This window comes from Microcaecilia unicolor, chromosome 12, assembly GCF_901765095.1.
Source record: "Microcaecilia unicolor chromosome 12, aMicUni1.1, whole genome shotgun sequence".
Classification (NCBI taxonomy): Eukaryota; Metazoa; Chordata; class Amphibia; order Gymnophiona; family Siphonopidae; genus Microcaecilia; species Microcaecilia unicolor.
The window spans coordinates 78,542,312-78,563,272 of NC_044042.1; the positions used below are offsets into that span (position 1 = coordinate 78,542,312).

General features: G+C 46.6%; 1 protein-coding gene across 2 annotated transcripts in view; it reads left to right on the plus strand.

Annotated features, from left to right (window-relative positions):
• The window catches only part of PSMD11 (proteasome 26S subunit, non-ATPase 11), a 93,679-nt gene that overhangs the window by 37,979 nt on the left and 34,739 nt on the right, over positions 1 to 20,961 (plus strand). For both annotated transcript variants that reach the window (XM_030221369.1, XM_030221367.1), the window contains exons 4-8: positions 10,685 to 10,756; positions 11,744 to 11,801; positions 13,628 to 13,822; positions 13,998 to 14,142; positions 20,370 to 20,430. In XM_030221369.1, the coding sequence (XP_030077229.1) occupies positions 10,685 to 10,756; positions 11,744 to 11,801; positions 13,628 to 13,822; positions 13,998 to 14,142; positions 20,370 to 20,430 (531 nt within the window). The remainder of the gene's footprint in view (positions 1 to 10,684; positions 10,757 to 11,743; positions 11,802 to 13,627; positions 13,823 to 13,997; positions 14,143 to 20,369; positions 20,431 to 20,961) is intronic.

The following is a 20,961-nucleotide window of genomic DNA, read 5'->3' on the forward strand; positions in this document are numbered from 1 at the left end:
TCTGGATATTCTTGAAGAAGATTACAAATTGGAGTTCTCGTGCCCAGTCGCTCCTCTCTTCTTGCAGTCTCCTTGTCAAAAGAGAACCAAGGCGGTCGAGGTTCAGGCCACTGTAGATTCCTTGCTTGCACTCCGGGCCATTGTTCCAGTTCCCCATACTGAACAGGGACAAGGCAGATACTCTTGTCTACTTCATTGTCCCAAGGAAGGAAGGCACCTTTCATCAGATCTTAGATCTCAAAGGCCTAAACCATTGCCTCCGAAGGGCCTGCTTTTGCATGAAAATGCTAAGAGCAGTCAGAGCCTTGGTTCAAGCGGGAGAATATCTCACCGCCCTCAATTCAAAAGAAGCATACTTGCATATACCCATTTGGCCACTGCATCAGAGGTTTCTATGTTCTGTGGTGTTAAGCTGTCACTTCTAGTTCAGGGTTTTGCCCTTTGGTCTCGCCGTGGCACCCAGAACATTTACCAAGGTTATGGTGGTGGGGGCGGCCATCCTTCGGCACCAGGGAATGAGAGTTCACCCATATCTCGACGACTGCTCATTCCGTGTGTCATCCTTATTTGAACAGTGTGGCAGCGACAGAGAGTTGTCCATCTTTTGCAACCATTGGGTTGACTTATCAAGTTAGAGAAAAGCAGACTAACTGCATTGCAAATGCTGGAGTATCTGGGCTTTCTATTTGACACAGTAAGGGAAAGGATCTTTCTTACGGAATGCAGGTGGTCAAAGCTGGTTCAACAGATTTGTCTTCTCTATAGTCATGGCAGGCCCAGGGCCTGGGACTATGTCCAGATTTTGGAGTCAATGGCACCAGTGATGGAAGTGGTGCCATGGGCAAGGTCTCATATACGGCCTTTACAAGGAGTGTCTTCTCAGCCGCTGGACTCCAGTGTCACAGATATACAACCTTTATCTTCCTAGAATGCTGGTTGCCAGATGGAGTGTGCAGTGGTGGCTGTCTGCCAGAAATGTGACTGTTGGAGCTCCCTTTCCGATAACACATTGGGACAATGGGAGGTGGTGACAACGGACACCAGCAAGTCAGGTTGGGGAGCTCATTACAAGTTCCATCTGGCACAGGGCACATGGACGGAACAGGAGTTTCAGTGGTCAATAAATTGCTTGGTGCTCAGGGCAGTGAAGAATTTCTTGTGTGACTTCGCTCCCTTTCTGGACCTGGTCCGAGTTTTCTCCGGTGGTGGTGGCTTATGTAAACAAACAAGGTGGGATATGCAGCTGTCCAATGGCAATGGAGGCAGCCTCCCTCATGAGCTGGGCAGAGAAAAATCATCTCTGCTTGTTGGCAGCTCATATCACCATGTCCTTGAATGTGGAGGCAGACTTTCTGAGCAGGCATTCCTTGACCCCAGAACAATGGGAACTATCCACAGGGTTTTCAGCTGATAGTGGACCAATGGGGTTCTCTGCTTCTGGACTTGATGGCGACAAAAAGGAATGTTGAAGTGTCCAAGTTCTTCAGCCATTGGAAAGAACTGGGATCAGTGGAAATCGATGCTTTACTGCAGCCCTGGCCAGAGACACATCTACTGTATGTCTTCCTTCCTTGGCCCGTGGTATACCACATGTTGAAAAGGATTGCATTGCACTGGGTCAAATAATTCTCGTAAGCTTGCTGTGTAGGCCATGGTACGTGGACCTGATTTGACTGCTGGATGAGAATCCTCTCCTCCCGCAGGTATATGGCCTACTGAAGCAAGGGCTGGTGCTCATGGAGGATCCGTGCCCCTTTGGTCTTACGACTTGGCCATTGAAAGAGCTGTATTGAGACAAAAAGGTTATTATGATTTGGTCATTGAAATCAGAATGCACCGGGCAGGGGCTGGGCACTCCCATTTTGTAAGCGGTGAGACAGGACGGAGGAAGTGTTGCTCCTGTGTTCTTGCCTCCGGCCTTTTAAGGTGCGGGGAGGGGAGGAGGGATCACTGGACCAGCAGGGAATTGTTTCAGGGGGTGCGGAAAGTCGACGGGGCCCACTGGACCACCATGGAATCTTCAAAATGGGGAAGGGGTCGGGAGCGGAGAAGTAAGAGCGCACAAGCAAGCTGCCTACTTGTACTTGCCTGCTATCCAACAACTCCAGAGCAGCCATAAAATTTGCTTGTTAAAGCTAGACGCTCTGGAGCTGTGCATCACCTGGAATGCTCATTAGAATACTAATGAGCTTGTCATACTACTACTACTTAGCATTTCTATAGCGCTGCCAGGGTTAAGCAGCGCTGTACAAGTTTAAACATGGGGAAGGACAGTCCCTGCTCAAGAGAGCTTACAATCTAAAGGTAATATATTTGCATGGGGTTCTTGGTGGCTGCTAATGACACATGTTAGAGCATGGAAAACCCTTTTGTGCATTACTCGCTTACTAACATTTGCTTTAGATTTGCTACAACTAGTCCAAAGCAAACATTCCCAGCACAGTAAGCTTTGTGCATCGGGCCCTTAGTATTTTCAGGACTAAGGCACAAACTATTTCAGTTGTGTGTGGATGTGGCAGCTCACAACATGCCAGAGCAGCTGTTTCCAGACGCCATTGATTTTGTTGTAATAATTTACTGTGACTCAACCTTTGTTGATGCCACAAATCACAGTGCAGCAAAAATTTTCCTTCTCTTTGAGCACTGTCTGCCATAATGCACTTCAGCTCGTTTGACCAAGACATTACTCAACTTTTCAGTATGTTTCTCGGTGGAAGAGAAGAAGCAGCTCAAGCATCCAATGCTGCTTTGTATTGTTGAGTCTCTCTTGTCTCCGCTAAATTGAGAGACCTTGACGTGCACACTTCCAGCTGCATTAGGGTTTCCTTCATTCTTTTAAATGTGCCTGAGCTGTGAATGTGACCTAGTTGTGAAAACTTCAGAGAGCGTTGACTGTTTTTGACACTTCTCCGGCGCCTGGAAGCTTAATGATGTTTTTGCTAAGTGATACATTTTCAGCGTCAGTGTGTTTCTTCCTTTGTTTCAATAACTGCAGTCTTTCTGCCAGTAGACCAAGTAAACTTTATGTCCCACTATAACTTCTGTGAAGAAGTACTTAGCGGTGTACCAACCACTGGCATACCTGTTGTAGCTTCATCATCATGTGCTTCACATGACTTGAAACACAGTTTCTGTTTCTTCCATACTCTATCCTGCCATTAAAATATAGGGGCCTATAATTACATACATTATTCGATTTATATTTACAGGATATTCTGCATTCTTTGTATATAAGTAGACATGGACAACATAAATCTAATTTGAATTTACATTCGTTCATGCCTGCTTGTGTTGCATGCTACTAGCCAACTGCTGGCATCTGTGACAAAGTTCACTGTCCAAACTGTTGGCCACCAATGCTGCTGGCATGGCAAATCCTGCATAGGAACATAAATGTTGCCATACGGGGATAGACGAAAGGTCCATCAAGCCCAGTATTCTATTTCCAACAGTAGCCAATTCCGGTCATAAGTGCCTGGTAAGATCCCAAAGAGTAAAGCAGATTTTATTTGGCACTTGTCTCCTGTCCCTGGGAGAGGTCAAGGGAAAAGAAAACACACAGACAAGGGTTATAGTTATAATATAGCAAAGACCTTTGAGAATAACTAGTGAGGTAATTAAATTTGCCAACAACACAAAGTTATTCAAAATTGCTAAATTTCAAGAAGATTGTGAAAAATCACAAGACAACCTTAAGAAACTGGGAGACTGGGCATCCAAATAGCAGATGACGTTTAATGTGAGCAAGTGCAAATTGATGCATGTGGAGAAAAAGGAACCAAACTATAGCTAAGTAATTTAGGCGTCATCGTTGATGAATTTTGAAACCCTCTGTTTAGTGCACGGCGGCAGATAAGAAAGCAAATAGAATGTTAGGTATTATTAGGAAAAGAATGTTATTATGCCTTTGTATCGCTCCGTGGTGCTACCGAACCTCAATTATTGTGTGCAATTCTGGTCACCGCATCTCAAAAAAGATATAATGGAATTAGAAAAGATTCAGAGAAGGGCAACGAAAATGCTAAAGGAGATAGGATGATTTCCCTATGAGGAAAGGCTGAAATGGCTGAGGCTCTTCAGCTTGGAGAAAAGACGGCTGAAGTGGAGATATAATAGAGGTATATAAAATAGTGGAGTGGAACAGGTAGACGTGAATCGCTTGTTAACTGTTTCCAAAAATACTAGAACTAGGGGGCATGTAATGAAGCTACAAAGTAGTAAATTTTAAAGGAATTGGAGAAAATAATTTCTTCACTCAATGTGTAATTAATTCTGGAATTCGTTGCCAGAGAATGTGGTAAAAGCAGTTAGCTTAGCGAGGTTTTAAAAAGGTTTGGATATCTTCCTAAAATAAAAGTCCATAAGCCATTATTAAGATTGACTTGGGGAAAATCCACTGCTTATTTCTAGGATAAGCGGCATAAAATGTACTGTTTTGAGATCTTGCCAGGTACCTGTGACCTGGATTGGCCACTGTTGGAAACCAGATACCAGGCTTAATGGACCTTCGGTCTGTCCCAGTATGTCAGCACTTATGTACTTATGCTGCTTATCCTAGAAATAAGCAATGGATTTTTCCAAATCAATCTTAATAATGGCTTACGGACTTTTCTCTTAGGTAATTATCCAGTCGTTTTTACCACATTCTCTGGCAATGAATTCCAGTTTAATTACTACTACTACTATTTAACATTTCTAGAGCGCTACAAAGTGTACGCAGCGCTGTACAAAGTGTACGCAGCGCTGTACAAACTACTACTACTATTTAACATTTCTAGAGCGCTACAAAGTGTACGCAGCGCTGTACAAACACAGAAGAAAGACAGTCCCTGCTCAAAGAGCTTACAATCTAATAGACAAAAAGTAAAGCATTTAAATTTAAAATATTTAAGCAGTCAAGCACAAGAGAACAGTCACAGAAGGACAGAAGATGTTGAAGGGTGGTCAGTGTGATTAGGTGTAACTCTGGTTGGAGTAGTGGGAGAAGGTGATAGAAGAATAGAAATGGGTGAGGTAAAGTAATGAGTGGGTTGATAGGAAGGTTATATAAGACATGTCACTCTAGGGGTGGGTGGGTAGAGGGGTAGGGTGGGTGGAAGCAGGAGAAGGTATTCTCTGCAGCCTATCTGTGAGATGGAAAATGCTCTCTGAAGCTGCTGCTATAAGTTGTTAGTTTTCTCTCCCTGAAAGAGATCCAAGCCACACCCACGAAGTTCAAACTGTCAGTGGGGAGGGTGAGGGGAGGAAATGGCAGTGCTTGATGAAAAAGAGAGCTCAGTTTGATAGGAGATATACTATAGGATGTCATTCTGAGGCCAGGCTAAGTCTAAAGCAGGAGAAGGTATTCTCTGCAGCCTATCTGTGAGATGGAAAATGCTCTCTGAAGCTGCTGCTATAAGTTGTTAGTTTTCTCTCCCTGAAAGAGATCCAAGCCACACCCACGAAGTTCAAACTGTCAGTGGGGAGGGTGAGGGGAGGAAATGGCAGTGCTTGATGAAAAAGAGAGCTCAGTTTGATAGGAGATATACTATAGGATGTCATTCTGAGGCCAGGCTAAGTTTAAAGCAGGAGAAGGTATTCTCTGCAGCCTATCTGTGAGATGGAAAATGCTGAGTGAAGAAATATCTTCTCTGGTTTGTTTTAAATTTGCTACTTAGTAGCTTCATTGCATACTCCCTAGATCTTGCATTTTTGGAAAAGGTAAACGAGCTTTATTGAAAACATTTTATTTCTGACAGGTCTGGGAGACTTACCCTGGGGAGTGGTTGACTTGGGGTTCACCCCCTGGAATATCCTTTTCTGGTCTAATTCTTGATGAATGTTCAATGGAGTTCCTTTTTTAAAAATATTTTTGTTTTGTTTTTAATGTTCACCGCTTAGATTCATTTGTGTCATACACGTGGTATATCAAGTTTTAATAAACATAAACCTACCTGTTTCACTCCACTCAGTATTTTATAGACCTCTATCAAATCCCGTCTTGGTTGTCTCTTCCCCAACCTGAAGAGCCCTAGCTAAAGCATCTAGGGCTACTTTCCTCATTGGGATCTCATCCCATCCCCTTTATCCTTTTTATTGCCCTTCTCTGTACCTCTTCTAATTCCACTATATCTTTTTTTGAGATGCAGTAACCAGAATTGTACACAGTATTCGCGGTGCGGTCGCACCATGGAGTGATAACAAATGCATTATAACGTACTCATTTTTGAGGAGTAGCCTAGTGGTTAGTAAAGTGGACTTTGATCCTGTGGAACTGGGTTAGATTCCCACTGCAGCTCCTTGTGACTCTGGGCAAGTCACTTAACCTTCCGTTGCCCCAGGTACAAATAAGTACCTGTATATAATGTGTAAACTGCTTTGAATGTAGTTGCAAAAACCACAGAAAGGCGGTATATCAAGTCTCATTTCCCTTTCCCTAATAATATCTAACATTCCATTTGCTATCTTAGATGTTGCTGCACACTGGTTTCAACGTATCTTCAATGACACCTAGATCTTTTTCCTGGCGGATGACTCCTAATGTGGAACTTTGCATCATGTAACTATAGTTCAGGCTCCTCTTTCCCACGTGCATCACTTTGCACTTGCTCACATTAAATGTCAACTGTCATTTTGAACGCCCAGTCTCGTAAGGTCCTCTTGCAATTCTTCATAATCCACTTGTAATTTAACAGCTTTGAATATCTTTATGTCATCAGCAAATGTAATTACCTCGCTAGTTATTCCCATCTCTAGATCATTTATAAATATGTCAAAAAGCAACAGTCCCAGCATAGACCCCTGTGGAACCCAACAATCTACCCTTCTCCATTGAGAATACTGACCATCTAACCCTACGCTCTGTTTTCTGTCTTTTAACTGGTCCACAGTAGGACACTTCCTCCTATCCCACGACTTTCTAATTTCCTCTGGAGTGCTTTGTCAGATTAAAATCCAGGTCCACAATAACGACCGGCTCACCTTTATCCACATGCTTATTCACCCCTTCAAAGAAATGTAGTAGACTAATGAGGCAAGTTAGTAGCCTGCTCAAATAAATGGTGCATCCTTGAGCAAAAGTGGTTCATAAAGTGAAATGTAAAAGGACTCCCTAGCCACAATGGTGAAGATTTGTCACTATGGGGTATGCGCTGTGGTGTAAGTTTTTCATCCAAAATTACTTTCAATCGTCAGTTCTGTAGAAATGCTTTCATATGCAATGTTGATACTTTGCCAAAATGTTAAGCTATGTTGGCATCCTTCTTTGGCTGAGTTAGGCAGATTTAGGCCTATGTTTTATAGTACTAAACTGGCCTAATCGGAACTACTCTTAGATTTTTATGGCATTGACAGTCTTGACGACCAAGGAAAGCAAAAGCTGCTTATTTTTAGTGTGTCCACGTGGTCTGTTGTTGTTTTTGCTGCATAAAGCTCCTCATTTTGTATGTGCTAGTTTGGGCAAAATGAGAAGAAATGCAAATGTTCTCAATTTGTAGATCAGTTGGACGCCTAGGAGCATAGCCAGAAGTTTATTTTGGACTGAGGGGTCAAGCATTTCCTCTGCCTCCTCTCTGCATCATACTCGAGCTCTACTAGTCAACATTTTCACCATTGGAGCCCTACCCATTCTGTCTGAAAAGCGGGGAGGCAAGCAGGCTGTTCCATCCTCCTACACTAATTAGAACCCATAACTAATTAGAACACAACACTTAAACTCCTTTGTTTAGAATATATCACTCTACAACTGCCTGATCAGATCCTCTTGTATTCTTTTATCTCTTTGTAACACCAACTGTATTCTTTTCCCTGCTATGGCGACGCCATAACAGAGTTTTGTAAGCCATGTTGAGCCTGCAAATAGGTGGGAAAATGTGGGATATAAGTGCAATAAATAAATACACCAGCACTTTTGTGCAAGCTCGGTTCAAATGCATGATATAGACCATATGGCCTATCCAGTCTGCCCATCCATGCTGTCTACTCTCCATGTCACTCTCTTAGAGATCCTTTGTACTTGTCCCAAGCTCTCTTGAATTCAGATACTGTTCTCGTCTCTACCACTTCCACCAGGAGGCCATTCCACAAATTCACCACCCTTTCCATGAAGTATTTCCTCAGGACACTTCTGAGTCTATCCCCTTTCACCTTCATCCTATACCCCCTTGTTCCAGAGCTTCCTTTCATTTGAAAGAGACCTGCCTCCTATGCATTGATGCTTCCTATGTATTTAAATGTCTGTCTCATATCTCCCCCTCCCACCTATACATATTGAGATCTTTAAGTCTGTCCCAATGTGCTTTATGATTAAGACAACTGACAAGCTTAGTAGCCACCCACTGGACGGACTCCTTCCTGTTTATATCTTTTTGAAGATGCAGACTTCTGAATTGTACAGAATATTCTAAATGAGATCTCACCAGAGTCATATATACAGGGGCATCATCACCTGCTTTTTCTTACTGGCCATTCCTCTCCCTATGCACCCAAGCATCCTTTTGGCTTTCGCCGTTGCTTTTTCTACCTGTTTGGCCACCTTAAGATAATCACATATGATCACACCCAAGTCCCGCTCTTCTTTTGTGCACAAAAGTTCTTTACTTCCTCAGGTTTTTGCAGCACAAATGCATGACCCTGTATTTTTTGTTAGCATTAAATCTAAACTGTCAAATTCCAGACCATTCCTCTAGATTTGCTACATCCTTCCTCATGTAATCCACACCATCAGGAGTGTCTACCCTGTTCCAGATTTTGGTATCATCCGCAAAGAGGCAAGCCTTACCAGCCAGCCCTTCAGCAATAACAAAAATGTTAAAGAACTGACCCAAGAGCTGATCCTTGTGGCACACTACTGGTAACATCCTTTTCCTCAGAATGAGCTCCATTTATCTCTACCCTCTGTCATATTCCACTCAACCAGTTCCTAACCCAGATCGTGTTGGGCCCATCCCAAGGGCACTCATTTATTAGTTGTCTGAGTGGAACTGTGTCAAAGGCTTTGCTAAAATCTAAATACACCATATCTAGCGCTGTCCCTCAATTCAACTCTCAGGTCACTCAGTCAAATCAGATTTGTCTGACAAGACCTGTTTCTAGTGAAACCACGTTGCCTCGGGTCCTGTACTTCATTGAATCCAAAAACTTTTCTATTCTATTTTAAAAGCATTTCCGTTAATTTACGTATCACAGAAGTCGGACTTACTGGCCTGAAGTTCCCAACATCTTCCTTCTGCTTTTGTGGAGAGGGACTCTCTCTGCTCTTCTGCATCCCTCCAGGGCCACTTCGACTCTAGAGAAGCATTGAAAAGGTCAGCATAGCTGCTAGAACATCCCTAAGTTTCTTCAATACCCTCAGATATATGCCATCCGGCCCTATCACTTTGTCCACCTTTAGTTTAGCCGACTCACCAAGAACACAGTCCTCTGAAAATCATTCAGGGACTACCACCTCTCCATTCCTTCTTGTATTTGTCTTCTGCGGTCCTGCTCCTGTCCCTTCAGTTGTGAACACAGAACAGAAACGTTTGTTAAACAATTCCGCTTTATCTTTATAGGCTTCTGCATATTCTTCCACTCCACCTTTGAGTCTCACAATGCCACTTTTGCACCTGCTCCTATTACTAATGTATCAAAAAAAAAAAAAGTCTTCCCCCCCCCCCCCCCCCCCACCAATTTTGCTTGATCAGGTATTTTTTTTTCTCCATTTGCATATTTGCTTTCTTGACTACTCTACCAGCTTCTCTTAGCTTTTCCAGATATTGTTGCCTGTCTTCCTCTTTCTGCGATCTCTTGTAGTAGGCTAACCTGTTTTTTCCTTATCTTTTCTGCTGCTACTTTCGAGAACCAAAGCGGCCTCTTTTTCCCTCTTACTTTTATTTACTTTCCTTACAAAAAGGTTTGTTCCCTTTACAATAGCTCCTTTCAGTTTTGCCCACTGCTTTCCAACTTTTCCAAATGGTTCCATCCAGACAGCAGTTTCTTGAGGTAATCCTCCATTTAAATAAAGTTAGTTTTTTTTTTTTTAAGACTAAAATTTTCACTTTGAATGAACCCTCTCCACACCTAGCTTAGTATTAAACGAGGCCATCTGGTCAGAATGCCAGATGATCACCTACTATAACACCAGAAACACACTCCCCATTAAAAAGTCCAGTATGACCCCATCCCGCGTGGGTTCCATTGCCAACTGCTGGAATAGTTCCCCCTATACAGAATCCAGGATCTCCCTGCTTCTAAAAGACCCTGCAATAGGGATACCCCAAACAATATTTGGTACATTAAAAAATGGGGGGGAAAGGACTGTCATATTTAAGCCAGTGGGTGGGTGGCATTTTTAAGAATAGGGAGGCTTCCACACAAGCTTTTGGCTTGCCCCTGATTCAAAGCACAACAGCAAACAGTATGACAGTTACTGGAAGATATAGGGGTTACACACACATGACCTTTCAAACTGGATATTTTGCTATCTGCATTTGCAAACCCCTAACTGAGTAGAAGTAGCTGCTGAATTTAGGAAGCAGTTTTCGAGTAAGAACTCTTTCAAGAGTTGCGTAGTAGGCTTGCACAGCCACTTTATGCGAGTGTTGTTGCCTGAAATTAATATGTGCAGGAGTTTGATAGTGGTTATATGGTTTTATTTTTAAGTGCAACATGTTTTCTTTTGATAGAAGAATGCAGTATGATGCTGTTTTTTTTATTATTTTCCAAGGTTGAATTATGCTTAGAGTGTATTGAATGGGCCAAATCTGAGAAGAGGACGTTTCTTCGCCAGGCTTTGGAGGTACAGTGTGTTCTTGTTCTGTTCCTAGCAGTATGCTGGGCAGGAGAAATTCACTTTCCAGCAGTGTGCTTCAGGCCCTTAGAAGCTATTTGATTGCAACACATAAACCAGCCTAGATCTGGAGTAACCGGAAATTATTGCTTGTATCCCTCAAATGGAACAAATTGGTGGTCAGAGACCATTTCTCTGCTCTTTACCTTGCCCCTCTTATTTTTTGAGAGGTTGGTATGTTTTTGATGTGTTCACTTGTTACTAACAGCTTCTGTATAGTAGGGTGGGGATTGGTTGTGCTCCAAAGTAGACGTCAGTTTCAGTATCGCTGCTGTTACTGCAAGTAGTTATGTATACTTTTAGCTATGTATGTCCTAGTATCTAACTTGAGCTGGATTATCTTATTGTGATCCGCATTGAACCTTTATAGGTAAATGCAGAATGTAAATGGAGCTAATGTAATGTAACACTAGTCTATATATATAAAAGGCAAGACCAACGTTCTGAAGCCTCCAGCCGGAAGTGTGAAGCGCCAGAGATATCTGGTTTCCCCATGAGTGAAGGAAAACAGCACAGCACGAAATCCCTCTCTCTGTAACAGTGAAGGACTCAGAGGGGGAGGGGAGAGAGATGCCCTCACTCTCTCTGTAACACAGAACAGCAGGAAACTTAACACTGAAGGACTGGACTCCAAGGGGGGAGGAGGAGGGAGAGAGAGCAGAGGGCAGGGACACACACTCCCACATGCACACTCTGAAGAAAACCTTGCTAGCCCCCGTTTCATTTGCATCAGAAACGGGGCTTTTTTTACTAGTATATTATTAAACCAAGAAACTAAGAAATTCAAATCCCTGCGAGTGTCGTGGTGGTTTGTTCCGACTGAGGCACTTTTGCATTTTGTCTTGTGCAGGATCTGCCCACTCAAATGGCTAATCCTTCCCAAGTCTGACACTGCAAGCTAGGTTTTAATTCTGTTCCTATTTCTCTGTTCTGTAGGCAAGGTTGGTGTCTTTGTACTTTGACACAAAGAGGTACCAGGAGGCATTGCATCTTGGTGAGTTAAACACTAGGTTAAAGCACTGCGGTTGCTGCGTCAGTCCATTTGAATGCACAGAAATAAAGATTAAGGAAAAAAACTAGAACTGTACCAAATAGCATGTCTTTGTATTCTGTCAAATATGAATAATGAGAAATATTATTCGGCCAAATACAAGTAATGGCATTGAGCTTTAACGTAATAAATAGTAAAAGAAGCAATATGAAATAAGAGGCCAAGTGTTTGTTTCAGTCGGATGTAACACAGTAGAATCCTGGATTATTTGTATTTGAATTTATATCACTATTCAACCAAATCAAATACAAATATATTCTGTACATTCCTTAAAAAAAAAAAACCTCAAAAAATATAATGTAGGTTGGTTTTCTTTTTCTTTTTTTAATAGGGCTAACAATACATTTTTTCAGTAGCTTCTGTGAGCTAACACTGATTCCCTCAGGCCAGGCCAGAATGAGCCAAAGATGAGAGGAGCCAAAAATATATAAGTAAACTGTAGAAAGCATTGTAATGATAATCTGAAAGGAGAAATGGAAGCAAGTTAATGGGTTTTCAGAAGAGTCAGGTGGTATACACTAGATGGCGGTATTGATCCATTAATTCCAGTAAAGCAGCAGTAATCTGCAGCTAATTGATATGTCAGCCTTCCTGTCAGTGTCTGAGAGGTGATTGGCTCAGGCACTGACGACAAGGTTAACACTGAAGGAAAAGAAAACCACAGCCAGTACCCTGAACCAGCTTTCTGCAGGGCTGCTGTCAAGTAGCATCCCTCCCTCTGTCTCTGTGGCCTGACGTGACAACCCTCCATCCCCCATCAAGAAAAAGTAAAATGCTTCTCTGGTGGTCTCTTTGGTCCCCACCCCTCCACTTCTTCCCTCTCCTGCTCCAACATCCAAGTCAAATGCCCTGGTGATCTAATGGAACCCCTCCTGACTAGACCCTCACCCCCAATTAAAAAAACAAAATCCTGGTATCTAGTAGCACTCCCCCCACCAAACCCTGTCCCGGAGACAGGAGCAAGTTAGCATTGCTTGTGTCTCTTGAGGTCTGAGGGGCTCCGGGGGGGGGGGGGGGGGGGGGGGGGGGGTTGAGGATGCCACTAGACACCAGGGATTTTTTGTTAAATTTTGGATGTGGGTCTGGTTGGCAGGGAGGGGAGAGTCTATTATACCGCAGGGGCATGTGTGTTGATGTTGGGAGTAGGGTGGGGGTGCCAGTAGGCCAACAGAGAGGTATTTTATTTTTTCTTAGGGTACACTGGCGGGGTGTCGCTAGACTTGGGGCAGGATGGTCGGGTTGTAATGAGAAAAGGGATACTGCTAGATACTCACTCCTGTTAACCAACCCTTCTGTGCTGCCCCGGACCTGGCACAAAGTTTCCTACACACAACACAGGGTAAAAACTTTATTTTTTATTTCATGGCCGTGGGATAGCTAATGACTCCATTAACATGCATTGCTGTCCTGAGGTAAATCTCTATTACAACCATGTTTACTGGGTGGCATGGACCTCTCGGTTATTTTCATGGTGGCACTGACATCCTTACAATAATAAATACACTGGCCTGTTTCATAGTTAGGATACATGGAATGAATGTGCTCTTTATTTGCTTCTTAAATTCAATATACCGTGTTTCATAACATACCATAGTGTGGACTACATATCGAAATAAATAGACAGGAACAGTGTGATGAGATCTGTCTTCATTAAGAGTTTGCCCCTCTTAAGAGCTATGTCCTCTGGTCTTGGTACCTCCCAGATCCTTATCTTGTAGAGGGAGAGGGGGTTGTGTCCTCAGGGTCCTGACCTTGTCGCTCTTTGCCAGGCTCTCAGCTGCTGCGGGAGTTGAAGAAAATGGATGACAAGGCCCTGCTGGTAGAAGTGCAGCTGCTAGAAAGCAAAACGTACCACGCTCTGAGCAACCTGCCAAAAGCAAGGGCGGCCTTAACATCAGCACGCACTACAGCCAACGCTATTTACTGCCCACCTAAATTGCAGGCAGCTCTGGACATGCAGTCAGGTATGGCTATGCCCTTACAACCTACACCATTTACTGGTTGCCTCAGGTGAACAATTTAGGTCTGGCAAAATAACCAAATTTTGTTTATGAAGTCAGATTTGATTCTATTCCTGAACTGAACTCTTGATGTGACAGCCTTTTTGCTTTCATTTTTCTACTGATTATTTTTGAACAGGTATTATTCATGCAGCAGAGGAAAAAGACTGGAAGACAGCCTATTCGTACTTTTACGAGGCATTTGAGGGCTATGATTCCATTGACAGCCCGAAAGCCATCACAGCTCTGAAATACATGTTACTGTGCAAGATCGTGCTGAACAAGTAGGTGGGACACAGTGTTTCTGGTAAGGAGTGACGTTCCTCAGTGCAAAGGCGGCCGCACTAGGAGAGCAGATGAGAAATTAAACTTCCATATCATCAAGCTGATCAATCCATAGACTGGTGGGTTGTGTCCATCTACCAGCAGGTGGAGATAGAGAGCAAACTTTTGCCTCCCTATATGTGGTCATGTGCTGCCGGAAACTCCCCAGTATGTTCTCTATCTCAGCAGGTGGTGGTCACACACAGCAGCAGCTCTGGCTAGGCCTCCAAGCCTAATTTTTAGGTTTTGTTGAGTGCCTGGGGTTGAGGGCTCTTTTGAGCAAGTGCAAACCTGGTGGTGCCAGGTCCCTCCTTTTCTCCCCCCTCCCGCTGGCTCCGTTAAAAAAAAAAAAAAAAAAAAAAATTTTGAACGTCCTTAAAGGCGTTTATTTCGACGTTTATTTAAGCGTCTATTGCAGCTACTCACTGGGACACCAGGTCGTTACAACTCGGAGCGGACAGCAGGTAATTTTTACCTTTTTATAGCGGGCAGGGGGTTCCCCGATTCTTCTCCTCGTGGCATATGGCGTCGGAGGGCGAGGGCGCAAAGGGTCGCTCCCCGGGTCGCTTGAGCGCTTCTAGAGGGGATGCGGGGGTCTTCAAGCCTGATTCGCCCTTGTTGGGTGACAGTTTCGTGACCGATGAATGTCCCGGTCCTTCCTCCGGCGTGGCGGTTTTTCCCGCCATAAACGCCCATCCCCCGCTCCTCGCCTCCGCCATCTTGGCCGGCCACGCCGGCTCGGACGGCTTCTTCTTGGGCCGCCCTTGAGGTTGGAGACATTAATGCCATGAACGCCCTTAATTTGGGCGACGGCACAGAAGCGGCTAAAGTTAAGAGCCGTTCTTCCCGCGCAGCTCCTTCGCGGAGTTTCGCGCCGGACGCCATTTTGGATGCGCAGCATGTCTCTCCCCCGCTATTGCGAGCGCCGGTTGAGGGTGCGTCTAGGGCTGTTGCCCAGACTGCGGAAGTGCACAGTCTGGGGGGTTTCTCCCCCGAGTTTGTTTTGCTGCTGCATCAGGCCTTCCTCATGCACAACGCTGCCCCTGCTCCCTCGTCTGGTTAAGAGGTTGAGGTTCCCAGAGGTAAACGCCCTCGGGTTGATTCCCAGGCCTTGGAGGAATTTGTCTCCTCCGATGTAGATGACGGCAGCGTGTCTGAGGTCTCCCAACGGTCCTTTGCGGATTCCTTGGAGGAGACGGATCCCCGCTCGGATGGAGCGGATGACCCCTCTGCAGCGCGGCTTTTTAGCCCAGAGGATTTGCCCAACCTGTTGTTACAGGCCATGGACACTTTGAAGATTTCCTCTCCGGAGGACGTCTCTCCCTCAGCCCCTGTTGGCTCTGCCATTATGCTGGGGACGAAGCGCCCGCCTAGAACCTTCCACGTGCATGATGCCATGCACACCTTAATTTCGGCTCAATGGGTTGTCCCAGAAGCGAGCCTTAAAGTGGCTAGGGCTATGTCCCGCCTCTATCCTTTGGCTGTGAGTGAACGCGAGGCCTATCTGTGGCCTACCGTGGATTCTTTAATCACTGCGGTGACTAAGAAAACGGCGTTGCCGGTGGAAGGTGGCACAGCCCTAAAGGACGCCCAAGACAGAAGATTGGAGGCGGCCTTAAGGTCGTCCTTTGAGGCGGCAGCTTTAAGTTTGCAGGCCTCAGTTTGCGGCTCCTATGTGGCCAGGGCGTGCCTGACTATGGTGCAGCGGGCTTCCCCCTCGGATCATTCCTTGAGGGCTGATTGGCCGGCCCTGGAATCGGGCTTAGCCTATTTGGCAGACTTGCTGTATGATGTCTTGAGGGCCTCAGCGAAAGGCATGGCTCAGACAATCTCTGCGTGGCGGTGGCTTTGGCTGAAACATTGGTCTGCTGACCACGCCTCTAAATCCCGCCTGGCTAGGTTGCCTTTTAAAGGCAAGCTGCTCTTTGGGGTCGAGCTGGACAAAATCGTGACCGATCTCGGCACGTCTAAGGGCAAGAAATTACCAGAGGTCAGGGCTCGGGCTAGTACTCGTCCCGGTACCTTCAGAGGACGGTTGCAGGAAGCCCGTCGGTACCGCCCGGGCAAGTCGGGCTCTGCCCCCTCTTCCTTCAAGAGGAATTTCTCCCCCAAGCAGCATTCCTTTCGCAGAGACCGCCGTCCCGGAGGTGCTCCCTCCGGTCCTCCCCCAGGGTCTCGTACCCAATGACGGGGTCTTGGTCCACGCCCCAGTGCAGATTGGAGGACGGCTGTCCTCGTTTCTGGGCGAGTGGACCACAATAACTTCAGACACGTGGGTGCTGGAAGTCATCAGAGACGGCTACAAACTAGAGTTCTGCCGACCCTTAAAAGACGGGTTTGTACTCTCTCCCTGCAAGTCTCCGGTCAAAGCTGTGGCAGTGCAGCAGACCTTGGACAATCTGATCTGCCTGGGCGCGGTCGTTCCGGTGCCAGGAAGTCAGCTTGGCAAGGGACGTTACTCCATTTACTTTGTGGTACCAAAGAAAGGAGGTTCTGTCCGGCCTATCCTCGACCTCAAAGGGGTCAATCGGGCCTTGAAAGTGCGGCACTTTCGCATGGAGACTCTCCGCTCTGTTATAGCGGCAGTGAAGGCAGGAGAGTTCCTGGCATCCTTGGACATCAAGGAGGCGTACCTGCATATTCCCATCTGGCCTCCTCATCAACGCTTTCTGCGTTTTGCAGTCCTGGGACAACACTTCCAGTTCAGAGCCCTCCCGTTCGGGTTGGCTACTGCTCCGCGGACCTTTTCCAAAGTAATGGTGGTCATCGCGGCCTTCCTACGAAAGGAAGGGGTACAAGTCCATCCTTATCTGGACGACTGGTTGATCCGAGCCCCCTCTTATGCAGAGTGCGGCAAAGCTGTGGACCGGGTAGTTGCTCTTTTGAGCTCCCTGGGATGGATCATCAACTGGGAGAAGAGCCAGCTGCGCCCGACTCAGTCCCTGGAGTACCTGGGAGTTCGATTCGACACCCAAGTGGGCAGAGTGTTCCTGCCAGACAATCGGATTGTCAAACTTCAGGCTCAGGTGGACCAGTTCCTAGTAGCCTCTCCCCTTCGGGCTTGGGACTATGTGCAGCTGTTGGGCTCTATGACGGCCACGTTGGAAGTTGTGCCTTGGGCCAGGGCTCATATGAGACCGCTTCAACACTCTTTGCTGCAGCGCTGGACTCCGATGTCGGAGGATTATGCTGTGCGCCCATGCTGTGCGCCTATGCTTGGACCCAGCAGTGCGCAAGGCACTGAGCTGGTGGATGCAGACAGACAAGTTGTCTGCGGGAATGCCTCTGGTGACCCCAGAGTGGATTGTCGTCACGACGGACGCCTCGTTGTCGGGCTGGGGAGCCCACTGCTTGGGAAGGACAACGCAGGGGCTCTGGTCTCCTGCAGAGGCAAAGTGGTCTATCAACCTCCTGGAACTCAGAGCCATTCGGTTGGCGCTTTTGGAGTTCATCCCGGTACTGGTGTTGAAGCCTGTACGGGTCCTGTCGGACAATGCCACGGCTGTGGCCTATGTCAACCGCCAGGGAGGTACCAAGAGCGCCCCTCTAGCCAAGGAGGCTATGAATCTTTGCCAGTGGGCGGAAGTGAACCTGGAGCAGCTTTCAGCGGCCCACATTGCCGGTGTCATGAATGTCAAGGCGGACTTTCTCAGTCGCCATACCTTGGAGCCCGGAGAGTGGCAGCTATCTGCTCAGGCGTTCTTGGACATCACAAAGCGCTGGGGCCAGCCGAGCCTAGATCTGATGGCGTCATCGGCCAATTGCCAAGTGCCGCGTTTTTTCAGCAGAGGACGGGACCCTCGATCCCTGGGAGTAGATGCTCTTCTCCAACAGTGGCCGACACAAGAGCTTCTCTATGTGTTCCCGCCCTGGCCCATGTTGGGCAGGGTGCTAGACCGGGTGGCAAAGCATCACGGCAGGGTAATCCTGGTGGGTCCGGATTGGCCCAGGCGTCCCTGGTATGCGGACTTGATCAGGCTCTCAGTCGACGATCCTCTGCGGCTGCCAGTGGAGCAGGGCCGGTTACATCAGGGTCCCGTGGTGATGGAGGATCCCTCCCCCTTTGGTCTTACGGCCTGGCTATTGAGCGGCAGCGTCTGAGGAAGAAGGGCTTCTCAGACAAGGTCATCGCCACTATGCTGAGAGCGAGGAAGCGCTCTACTTCTACTGCTTACACCAGGGTTTGGCGTATCTTTGCAGCGTGGTGTGAAGCAGGCTCACTTTCTCCCTTCACTGCTCCAATTTCTTCAGTGTTGGCGTTCCTGCAAGAAGGTCTGGAGAAAGGCCTGTCGCTCAGTTCCCTTAAAGTCCAGGTAGCGGCTCTGGCTTGCTTCAGGGGCCGCCTGAAGGGTGCTTCCCTGGCTTCGCAGCCAGATGTGGTGCGCTTTCTCAAGGGAGTTAATCACCTGCGCCCTCCTCTGCACTCAGTGGTGCCTGCGTGGAATCTCAACCTGGTACTAAGAGCATTGCAGAAGCCGCCTTTTGAACCCTTGTCGAGGGCATCTCTGAAAGACCTGACGTTGAAAGCAGTCTTTTTGGTGGCTATCACTTCAGCCAGAAGAGTTTCCGAGCTCCAGGCGCTCTCATGTCGAGAGCCTTTTCTGCAGTTCACTGAGGCAGGAGTGACTATTCGCACAGTGCCTTCCTTCCTGCCCAAGATTGTTTCTCGCTTCCATGTGAATCAGCAGCTCTGTCTCCCTTCCTTTCGTAGGGAGGACTACCCAGAGGAGTACTCTGCTCTTAAATATCTGGATGTGAGACGAGTCATCATCAGATACTTGGAAGTGACCAATGATTTCCGGAAATTCGGATCATCTGTTTGTCCTGTTTGCAGGTCCTCGTAAGGGTCTGCAGGCTGCTAAGCCTACAGTGGCAAGATGGGTCAAGGAAGCCATTGCAGCGGCTTATGTGGCCGCGGGGAAGGTGCCGCCTATCCAGCTGAAGGCTCACTCCACGAGAGCTCAGGCGGCCTCGATGGCAGAGGCCGGATCCGTCTCCTTGGAAGAGATATGCAAGGCGGCAACTTGGGCTTCGGCTCATACATTCTCCAAGCATTACCGTTTGACTGTGGCTGCACGGGCGGAGGCCCGGTTTGGAGCTTCAGTGTTGAGGTCAGGGATTTCAATGTCCCGCCCTGGGTGAGTACTGCTTCGGTACATCCCACCAGTCTATGGATTGATCAGCTTGATGATATGGAAGGTAAAATTATGTATAATCATACCTGATAATTTTCTTTCCATTAATCATAGCTGATCAATCCATAGCCCCTCCCAGATATCTGTACTGTTTTTATTCTGGTTGCATTTCAGGTTCAAGTTTAGTCTTCAGTTACTTCAGAAAGACTTCGTGTTCAAGTTTTTTCACTTGGATTCTTCAAGAGTTAAGACGAGTTTGTGTTACAGTGAGCTGCTGCATTCCTCTCCCCTCCGTTTTACGGGGCTGGATTGAGACTTAAAATTCTGCCGGCACTCCCTCCCGCTTCGTGCGGCTGTAGGGCAGCTTTGTACCCCTCCCGCTTCGGCGGTGTTAGGGTCAGTCAGCTCCTCCCGCGGTTGCGGTTGCAGGATAAGCCAGATCCCCCCGCATCGGCGGGTGTGGTGTCCCTCCCCCGCTCCGCGGGGATGAGCTGGACGGATTCCCCTCCCCCACTTGTGTGGGGATGAGCTGGGTTAATTCCCCTCCCCCGTTTCGGCGGTGGTGAGCTGGGCAGAGTGTCCCTTCGTGGGTGTAATTCTCTAAGTGCTGAGTCCTGCGGATGGAGCTTTGATATCGACATACTGAGGAGTTTCCGGCAGCACATGACCACATATAGGGAGGCAAAAGTTTGCTCTCTATCTCCACCTGCTGGTAGATGGACACAACCCACCAGTCTATGGATTGATCAGCTATGATTAATGGAAAGAAAATTATCAGGTATGATTATACATAATTTTACCATACTGAAGCAAGCAGGAAGTTTCTGAAATGCCTCCCTAATTTAGCCCTCAGAATTAGTCTAGCTGTTGTCTTGGCAATGATCAGACTCTGCTTTGTGAGCCTTTCAAAAATCAAGAAAGTCAAAATGGTTTGTGGGTTACACTGAGAAGCATGGCAGTGTACATTTCAAAACCAGTCAGGGGTGGTAAGCGGGACACACAGAGAATTTATTTAAAGATGAGTGAGCTGATTTTCCCTCCTTTTCTCTCAGCCCTGAAGATGTACAGGCATTGGTGAGTGGCAAACTCGCCCTTCGGTATGCTGGAAGACAGGTAGGAAACAGCTTTTGTCCGCTGATTCTGTTACTCCATCACTTTTGTAGTGCAGCCCATCACATGCAGCACTTTAGATGCACATGAGAGAGCCCCTTCCCTACGGAGCTTACATAGAAGCAAAACGCAAACCAGCCAAGTCCGGTTCTGCAACCTGCATTGCTGTTCATGTTAACAGTATTGTATTGTGGAGCCTCTGGAAGTTGGTGGAGATGTGTTTAATCCTCTTTGGGTGACAGCAGCTTTGAATTGTGGATGCTTCTGTATTTTGTTTATGTCCAAGGGTATATTACCTCTTATGCATAAAATCTGAGGGACAAAAGAATGTAAAAACCCTTTCAAGTGTGCTGAGTACAGAAAGGTGTAGCTGCTATCGGACAAAAGGCAAATTATTCTGATAAAACACCAGCTGTGAGTCTGAGGAACTATAAACACAAGAGATCTGGCAGATTCAAACTTCCATCACGTATGGAAATACCAGTCTAAGGCTGCTGCATAGTGGGCCACAAAGATCTAAAAACACAAGGAAAA